Raw genomic sequence first — 10,547 nt, forward strand, 5'->3', positions numbered from 1 at the left:
CTACATTATTATGGCAATGTCATTATAAGGCTTAATCCACTCCCTGACCCCCTTAATGTAGATAAAATCATAAATTGTGTTTTACAGAGATTGTAGTAAAAATAAATATTGAATTGTATTATGGGGAATGAATATTGAGTTGTAGTAAAAATTTATTATTTTTTTATTTTTACCTTTGAATTTACCATGCCAGTTGATGTCCTTCCTATTTGAAAATCAAACACCCCAAGTTGTGCCACATGGCAAAACTAGAAATTTTCAAATTTTTTTGCCGTTGGATTTTATCAAACCATTGGAAATCCAATGGCCAAGGCGATAGGCATAAAGAGTCGTTGCCTCGGGTGCCCCAGAGGGGTGGGGTCTTTGTTTGCTCCGTGACGTGCCTAAACCCTAAACCCTGCCATAATAGCGAAAGAATTCATTCTTTTATTTTGTTTAATAGAGATTTCCTAGTTAGTATTAGTAACCAGGAATATCGATAAAAAAAATCCATATGATTCTTTCTATAGTTCAATCTTATGTTACCAAAATCAAAACTGACGTCGCCAGCGGGCTCAAGGCTTAGCAAAAAAAGGTTGGGCAGTTTGACGGAGTCAAAAACTTGGGGAGCTGGAGGTAGTTTTGTGGGTTATGGGCAATACCTTTTGCTCAACGGTTTGACTTACTCTTAAGAAAGGGAAATGACTGTATTCATGTTGTGAATTTTTATTTTACAGTTGATCGAGTCTTAATTGATAATTAAATAATAAAAAGTAATCATTTTCTAAACAATGGAGACTGTCTGAATGTGGACTAATGCACCATTGAATTATGATAGTGAAATTCTCTTTATTTTTTAACCCTAAATGGAGGAAAATCTTGTATTTTTAATTACAAACTTTGAAATTTTAATCAGATATTGTGGAAGATACATATAGTTTATAGTTAGTGGTTGTTAGTGAACTAGTTATGTTAAAAAATTATCACTGTTCACATGAATTATTCCAAAATTACCTTCCATTTTGTGCAAGTCAATTTCTTTTCATGCGTGTTATGACTCGTACGTTTTATTTTGGTGCAATTACCATCGTCATCTATGCCGCGTTTACTTGAAGTTTTCAACAGATGCTTAGTTTATGTAGATGAGAAGCTTGCATACAATCCGCGATATAATGAAGCATAGTGAAAACTTTATCCTTAATTAGTTAGCAAGGGACTTACGCCTCATTTGCAGACCCAATTCAACGTTCTGTAGTCTTTGATTTCAAACGTAACTTTTTCCTGAAGTCTGATGACATTGTTCTTCTGTTTGTTACAAAATTTGCGCTGCATGTCACTGTATTTAGACAGTGACTAAAGTTGAACCTCCTTTTAACGAAATAAATTAAGATTACTTTTATCATTGAAAAGAATATAAGCTCCCCTTTTCACCAGATTATGTCTTCGATCAAAAGCTAAATGGTAATCATTTTCTTGCTTTACGATTTTCTAGTTCTGCCTTTGAAATTCTTTCTTCTTTCATACAGAATAAAGGGTAAAGTGATTTGCATTGTCCACCGAATGTTGATCACATCAAACATATCACTGTTTATTTTAACAAAATCTCATTTAGGTAAATCTCTTGAAAGACTTTTTCTACGTAAATTATGGTACACCACATGCACAGTATGAAAAAATGGACTTAACTTGTCCTTTTCTCTTTTCTTTTCCCTCAGTGGGGTGACGGATGACCAGTTGTCTTGAACAGTAAAAGGGATAAGGATAAAAATAGAAGACAGACCAGTCTAGGGAGATGGAGGGAAATATATATATGTTTTTTAAATATATTTTTACTTAGTGCTACAGTTTAATAATTTTTTTTTAATTATAAATGAGAAGTTTTGGTATGAATCCTATAAATAACGAGTTCAATATGAATTTATTCTCTTTGATATATAAATATATTATTGTACCGAAAATTAAATATACTTCATTCCTATCTTGTAAGGATTCTTTTTTTCTTCCGCACAAAGTACGGTTTCATACCTTTACAAAATCATAATTTATTCTACAGTCTCCCTCACCTCCTTAATACTGAAGAAAATTAGGGTTCCACCATAAAACTAACCAATTGGTAATATGGAAAGTAACTCAATCTCTTATAAGCTCATGCAAGATCTCTCCTCCAATCAATGTGGGACTCATTCTCAACACGCCCTCTCATGTATGGCGAATTTTCAAGCCTAACACGTGGACAAACAATGGGGTGAAGTGGAGCGTGTGTGGCCGTTTGGCTTCAAACGTGGGATAACCTGCTTTGATACCATGAAAAAAGTTAGAGTTCTACTATAAAACCAATTGGCAATATGGAGAGTAGCACAACCTCTTATTAGTCCATGCAAGGTCCTTTCTCCCATCAATACGAGACTCATTCTCAATAAATATAAATATATTATTACTTTTAGAAAAATTAAGTTGTCAATAATTCTAAACTGTGATTTACTAATAAAAAGAAATTAATTACATGTAAAATTCACACATCAAACCATGTTTAGTTATTTTTCAATAGATCCTCGTGATTGCTTTTGGGTTAACGGAAGACGGAATCGGAGATTTGGAACTAGGGATACATTGATTCCACGAAAATGAGGATGGTGCTGGTTAAACCCTAAAATCTGATGGAACAAGAAAATGGAGGCATTGCCATAATTTTGGCAAGGGATAAATGATTTTCAGTTGACAACAAATAAAGGAAATTGTAAATAAGAAATTGAGACGACGTAGGCAAAATCGTAGAAATATATAGAGGGTGTCGGTGACTGCATAATTTTCAGCAATATATACCATCCATATCCATGCATAAAACAAAAGCTGTATTAGATAGTTTATGAAAAAGGGCGCATACCTACTGCCTGTGACTGCATATCTGTAAATTTTGGCACCTTGTCGTCGTGGTGGTGGGCAGGGAGGTTAGGTTTACAGATTTCCTGTATGTCCGTGACATGTCGGGGAATGGGGTCTCTATTAATATGAACATGAAACTTCTATTATTGATACTGTTGTTACACCAGTAAGAAATTGACAAGAGAAGAAAATAACAAGATTAATAACAAGCAAAAATTCTTACGTAAAGTTCTTCTGATGTGTCGGTATCTAAGATTCCACACTTTTACAGAGAGAAATTCAGTAATGCGTTTGATACATACGAAAGTTTCTCCTGAACAAAGTATCGTATTATCAGATTCTAATTAGTCTCTCGACCAAGAGGTTTTTTTCGTTACAAAAGATGGTATTTTCTTTCCTTCTTGTTGTATGTCCTATATATCTTACATTTTTCAAAATTTTCAATCAATTATTTGGTGAACACAAGTATAGTTTCAACTGTTTTATATGAATAAAAAAAAAACAATAATGAATCAGTCGGCCTGAAATTTGGGGGCGACATATGATTATGTTCTTTGATTGTTTTTTAATCAAAACACAATAAATTATATGTTCCAAGTATTATAAAAACAATAAAAAAATAGAATTTAAAAAAATATATCGGACAATAGTTATTGACTCGTGAGAGCCTTAGCTGTACATCATGGTCCCTTAAAATATCACGAACAAACACTTACATGACAGGGGCAGTGAGAAAATAATTTTCTCACAATATTTTATGTAAGAAGAATCAACACTCGTGAATAAATAAAACAATTGTAGGTAATCTTTTTCTTTGTACTTATTTAATTATTGGATTTCACACCTATATCAATAGATGGTCTCCCTTCACATGAACCAACTATATGTATAGTGGTTCTCTTGTTTCCAACTAATGCTTTACATGGTTTGATTTAAACAAAACAAAAAAGTTTTATAATTTCGTGTAGAGGAATTAAGGTGGTTAATCATGGGAAATTGTGTGGAGACATGCACACAAAAGCAGGAGCAAGAACATATTCAAATGCAGCAGCAGCAGCATGAGCAAGAAGACTATGAGAGAGAAAATGAAGGTAGATTTGTGAAAGAAAACATTTTGGGGAAAGATGGAAACGTAAGAGTTAAGATCGTGTTGACCAAAGAAGAGCTGGGGTGGTTGATGCTTCAGCTGAAAGAAAGTGGAGGGAAGAACTTGGAAGATGTTTTGCAGGAGATCCAGAAAAGTAGAGCCAAAGCTATTGAGGGGTGGAAGCCTTCTTTGGAGAGCATCATGGAGTGCCCTGAAGTAATTGAGATGGAAAGATGAGTCTATGAATATTCCGGACTTTTGCTTCTTCTTCTTCTTCATCTTCTCTCTTTTCTTTTCTTTTTGGTTGTCTATTTTCAACTTGTTTAATTTTATGGTTTTTAAATGGGTGATGACCCAACTGTGTAATTAAAATTTTTCTGGAATGGTGAGCCCTGAAGTTGTTTGTGAGATATCCATATAAATTCAAGTTGAAAAGTGGTTTATAATCTTCTTGTCAAGATTGTTGATATATTTCTAGAGAGGAATGCTCGGCTCCTTAAAAAATGAGGAGAAATTATTTCTCATTTCATTTCGCCGGTTAATAAAAATTCTTGTTTATGATCGGAAATTCATATTATAAATCATTATGATCATTTATGCAAAAATTTAATTAAAGTAAATCTGTTTATTCAATCAGTAATAGCAAATAGATAAACGGTTTATAATACTTTTACTGATTCCGACTATCTATTTTTATACAGTTTGATGACTAAACGTTCTTATATTTTATTAATTTTTTGTAGAGATAATCTTTACAACAGTAGTTAAGATCATATGCAGTGACTTACGTGAATTGGCTATAAAGTTGTATGAGGGAATTCATCCTCATCCTTTCGAGGAGTCAAGTTAATTCTGTTTTTTTTACCTACCATCTTCTAGTATCTGGTTAAGGTTCATCAACGGAATTGCGCGTGGTTTCATACAAACGCTCGTCTATAGCAACAAGTTCTCGACTCACATCTTCAAAACTTGTTAGGTTTGGTATTGCAACTCGCTCTTCTGCCATCGAATCAAAAACCCGAGGCTCGGATACCAATTGACACAACAGAAGTATTCGGTTCAGGATTCACGAACGAGTCTCCTTTGATATGACTCTGGAAATCCCAAGAATTGAGAAAAACTCTCATTTAATTGATAATATGATGAAAGTTGAATCAATGCCAACCCTAAAAGTCGGTTAGAAAGTCTTAGAGAAAACTCTAGTTGCAAAAGGAATTAAAAAGGAATATTACAAATTATTCAAAACTCCCAATAAATTTGAAATTTATTTTTGACCCATTAAACGATGTTAAAACGTCAAAAAAAGGTCTTTTGTCACATGAAAGCAGTGAGTTGGACTCATCTTGCCATTTACTTTCGAAAAATATATTATGAGCTCAAAACAGACATCGGAAAATCAAAATTCACTAATAAAACTTCGGCGCTTGCCGTTCAAATCACTTCTTCCAACCCCTCGTCATATATACTTGTTAAAATTAACCCTGAGAGAGCTCTCTTAGTTAATTTTAGGGTTTAGAGTTGGAATTAACCTTGAAAGAGCTACCTGGGTTGATTTTGGGGTTACAGAATTTCTCAAGTGTGTTTTTCTATCTTAGAATTACAGTCACTCCAAAAGAACTGAATTCAAGGTTCCTATTACCTGTTAGTCTGTTACGGCTGAGGAGATAGTCGGTGATAAAACTAGTTAAAATTCAAATACTCCATCAAACTTCCAATCATAAATCAATTCAAACTTAATATTTGGGGCCCTGTATGTTGAAGTAAGCAGGCAAAATGCATGTGGCAGTTGAATTACGACTACTGACATATCTCATAACTATTGCCAGTTTGGCACCAGCATTAACTGATTCCGCACAGACTTGTAGTTGAGCAGTCCATTTCAACAATTTAATCAACCATACGTAGCAAGTAGACACGCATAAATTTCAAGGAATCTGTGGCCTTCATGCAAGTCACCTACACTTGGATCTTAGCCAAAACACCGAGAAAAGTATACGATAGCTCTGCTAGTAATGAATATACTTAATAGCCACAAACTCAGTTATCAAATAGTAATAACTGATACTAACTAGGAGTTTGATTTATTTCATAATTTCAAAGACATGAAATTTTTCGGCGTTGAATCGAGACATTAAGAAAGAACAAGTTGTTCCAACTTGTACGATCAAGACTTAAGGATTTTTTTATATTAAATATCATGATCATCCCAGTTTTTTCAATGCATCAAACACGGGCCATGACACTTGTCCAAGTTAATTGAAATAGTTAGTTCAAGCCGTCCTGCTAAATGAGAGGTTAAAAAAATAAATAAAAAATAAACATTGAGCACAAACCCCTATTTAACCTCTCACATTACAAAACAGTAGCTAGTTGGCTTTTGATCGCTGGACACCCCCACAAAGTTGAACTGAAGACAAGTTGTTGAAGGTCAAAGCCCAATCAACAGATGTGTCTTACTTTTGCCTACCCAAACCATGGTTGGGTAAAGCTTTGAACTCAATTAATATCAAATTAAGCCCATTCAAAAAACTATGCAAACTAATTATTTTGAAAATAGTATTTACTGCTTAAGTACTAGTTTGGTAGTGAAGTGATTTTATAAAAAGTGGGTATAAAAAAATGAATTCAAAAAGGTGTCTGGTAAACACTTAAAAATAGCTTATTTTCACAGTTTTTGGTGGAAAAAAGCTGAAAACGCGAAGCAGCAAAAATGAGTTTATTCTCACAGTACAGCAAAAACAGTTTTTTTTCAACGTACAACAATACCAAACCAGCCCTAAGCCTACATGATCAGTTAAAATCGGACTCATATCCTTTCCGGATCATTTCCGTGGGGATCCTCCTGACTGATTAATCTCATCTGTTGATACAAATCCAACGGCCAAATGTGTTTCGCGTCTTTTCTCTCTCTCCGTGCTACTCTCTATTCCCCTTGCTCTCTTCCCTCAACTCCTCTTTCTCTATCATTTTGAAGCATCCGACCAGCCACCACCATGTTACGAACTGAATTTGAACCAGCATCCCAGACTTCCCCATAAAACTTCCATTTTTATTCTGATCGTGACTATGGTCTTCCACCGAGTGTTGGATCCTTCTACTAGCCCTTAAAGAAATAGCCATTTCAGCCAATTCTAAAGCTAATCTCCAATAGATGTATAAATACTTCAAAATCTTTTTCTGGACATCCACCCTCCCACTGTAGTTCCACATTTTGCACAACCCAGCAACCCTTTCCGGCTCTCTCCTACCCCAACCTCCCCTGCTTCAAATTCTTCCTCTTCCTGTTGAATAAAGTCCCAATTCAAAGGACCTACAAAAATACAACTGAACATACTGCAAAAATTAAAGATTTAGAGATAAGAAATACAAAAGTTAACAAGGAATTTAATTGGGGTGGGTTGGGGCTGAGAAGATTGAGAAGATGCGAGTGTGGCGGTGGTGGGTGCTTCGAAGTGAGGGAGAAGGAGAAGAGTCGAGGGGGAAGAGAGAGAAGGAGGTGAAAATAATTTGGCCGTTGGATTTGTATCAACGGTTGATATCAATCGGTCAGGAGGATCCCCACGGAAATGATCTGGACAGGATCTAAGTCTGTTAAAATCGATATTGCAAGTTCAAATTTCAAGTGTAATTCCACGGCTAATAAAATAAGGGATAACTTGATATAGATCCAATTTTGTGAGCCATTAGTAGAATTAGTCCACTTCATTGAAATAGGTCCAATAATTGAGATTCCACGTATACTTGTTTGTGGTTTGTACCATATTTACCTCTTAGGCTTACGAATTGTTGTAAATACACAAAATTTCTTAATTATGGGATTATTTGTCGTTTAACTAATCCCTTAATTGTGGGATTAGTTATAGCCATATAATCACCTCAACCCCCAGTCCATTTCATCCCTCCTTTTTTCCTTCTTCCAAACAATTCCCTCTATCAATCCTCCTCTTTTTTGTCTCTTCTTTTCATGGGTGATATTTTTGTGTTCTTCCCTCCAAATTCGTTCCTTTAATGGAGGTATATTATATCATATTTATATTTATATGTTCCGACATATAGGTTCCCAGCATTTTTCTTCCAATACAATAGGTAGTTTATTTTTGTATTGCGGGTAGATTATATCTGCTTTGTAGATATAAAGCATTTTTCTTCCTATACAATAGGTAGGTAGTTACTAGATTATATCGATTTTGTTTTCTTCATAAATAGTAGGTGGTTACTAGATAATATTTTAGCTTGAGTATTTAAATATTCAAAATTTAAAAACTGAATAAATGATCCAAAATTAAAGAATTTAAATATTTTTATTTGAAGGGTTAAAATTGATATCAAAATATGTAATTGGATAATTGGACTCAACCACAAAAACTACCTATATTTTTGGACCTAGATCCAAAAGCCCCATAAAATAACTACTTTAACATAGTTAAGAGTGTTTACCCATACACTTACGGTTCTATTTTCGAATCTCCCCTACCTTAATGCTATAGGTACAGGGAAAAAAAAATTTTGAGAGAAAGGAAAATTCATACCAACACAAGATAATTACAAGAAAGGAGGCCCAATAACAATATGCACAGTCAAAATATGGGCCACCAAAGGAAACAAAAAGAAAACCCCAAAACAGACTTTTGAGCCCAACAAAGAAAACACTGGAAGAACCTAGCAGCTTCCCACCAGCACCACCACCGGACCGCTGCATTCCAGCCTCCAGAAACCAGCATCTCTTGCAAACAGCAGAAATCAAACCGTGCAGAGCCCCAAAAAAGACTAAAGGGAAGACTCCAAACTCCTTCAACCAGCACGACATCGTTTGCCACCACACATAGAAAGAAACCCACGAGCAACAGGGAAGGAGGTAGTGTAAACACCCGACCCGGAGCTCTACACACCTTCCCGAAGAACCGCGAAAAATCGCGTTTTAACTGCACGAAATCGCAGTGAAGAAAATTGGGTAACAAACCAGAATACGAGATCGATGTAGGAAGGAGCCGATTGGTAAGGAAAGGGAGTGACTTAGAGGTGGAAAGAAGTGGATAATGGAAATAGGGCCTAAGCACGGTAAACGCAGATGCAGAAGAGGTTGGAGGACCGGGACGTTTGAACCAAAAAACAAGGGAGAAAGGAAGCTGCAGGAGAAGAAAAGAAAAAGAAGGAGAAGAGGACTGCCACCAACCCTAGCCATAGCTAGGGCCGGCGGCAAGGAGGAGAAAGACAAGAAAGGAGGGCACTCGCACAGAAACACTAAAAATTACAAATAAACAACTCTCATAATTCTTCAGGGATGCTCTTCAGGACTGGACCTACAACACATAAAGCGCTAGCCGGAGACGACTCAACAGTAATTCGACCTGTCGGAATCTGCGAAAGCTCACGAGCTGCATCCTTGAAGTCAAGAATGCCTCCATTTTTGCACTTCGAAAGCATTCGTGCCGCTTCTTGCTTTGTCATCTTGACTTTCACTCTAATCCCCCCTCTTTTCCCATCTTCTATCTCCTCCTTGATCAGTGGTTCCGAGTTTCCATAGTAAGTGCAACTGCCATTAACTTTTTGCTCCCTCGACAAGGGCTTGTTACTAATTAACTCATCTATGTATACAACATTCTTTACGTAGGGTTTCCTAAGTTCTAGCATGCCATCTATTGGTTTGATCCTACTGAAGAAAGAAAGCAAAGAACTCAACATTGTTGAGAGAGAGAGAGAGAGAGAGAGAGAGAGAGAGAGAGAGAGGGAGGGAGGGAGTTATGCAACATGTTAGCTGGGGTTGGAAGGTATATATAGAGAGATTAAAGAAGCCATATAATGTAATAAGAGAGATTACTAGCAAATGGAGTGTTAATTGGGTGAAGACGTGGTGCACAAATGTTAAATCACCTGGCGGGTCAAAAACTTCTACAAGTGGATGGACGAAAAGTGTACAATTCTCTGAATTGTGTAATTTGGTCAAGCATAAGTGGTAGACTGTCTTTATGACAAAGGGGACCCCGAAGTTTAAGCAAAACTAATGTTGGACAAGAAATCAGACCATAGTTTTGGAATTGGTCAATACTCTTCGAATGTGTTAGTATTAGCTATTAATGCGAGTAAATTGGTAACACTTCATGAAAGTGTTACAATCAACTGAGAATTTCTCCTACATTACTAATGCTTATCCATTTTGTTCTTATTTATTGTTCTCATCTATAATTGTATTTCTAAAATTGATTTTTGATTCCGATATAAAAGATTAATAGCAAAACCGTCGTAGTTTTAAAAATACACATTAAATCATCCAAGTAAAATCTTATGTAACCAGAGCGAGTTGGAGAAATTCTCTAGCTAATGCAGAGGAAAATATGATATGTGTACATTTTTTTTTTCCAACTTTGAAAACAAAAGCGCAATCTTGCAGTGATAAAAAAAAAATGATATTATTGGTTTTATAAGATCATGCACAAAAGCAGGAAATTTAAGAAAATATAACTTATGTTGTAGAAATTTCAAGGCCAAATTAATTGAAATAATTATATCAGTGCCTATCATGTGCCCCATGAAAGAAGGCAATATTAACACTCAAAAGTTTAGTCAGCCGGAAGAAGTATATGATTGGTCATCGTGTGTT

General features: G+C 35.5%; 1 protein-coding gene across 1 annotated transcript; it reads left to right on the forward strand.

Moving 5' to 3' along the window:
* Positions 1 to 3,850: 3,850 nt before the first annotated feature.
* LOC137710097 (uncharacterized) lies at positions 3,851 to 4,186 on the forward strand. Its single transcript, XM_068449051.1, has one exon. It carries the CDS (start codon positions 3,851 to 3,853, stop codon positions 4,184 to 4,186), a length of 336 nt encoding a protein of 111 aa, XP_068305152.1.
* Positions 4,187 to 10,547: the final 6,361 nt, after the last annotated feature.

The sequence above is a fragment of the Pyrus communis genome, chromosome 12 (genome assembly GCF_963583255.1).
Source record: "Pyrus communis chromosome 12, drPyrComm1.1, whole genome shotgun sequence".
Lineage (NCBI taxonomy): Eukaryota > Viridiplantae > Streptophyta > Magnoliopsida > Rosales > Rosaceae > Pyrus > Pyrus communis.

Excerpts from the sequence above, each read along its gene's own strand:
- LOC137710097 (XM_068449051.1), top strand. The coding sequence starts at position 3,851 with ATGGGAAATTGTGTGGAGACATGCACACAAAAGCAGGAGCAAGAACAT.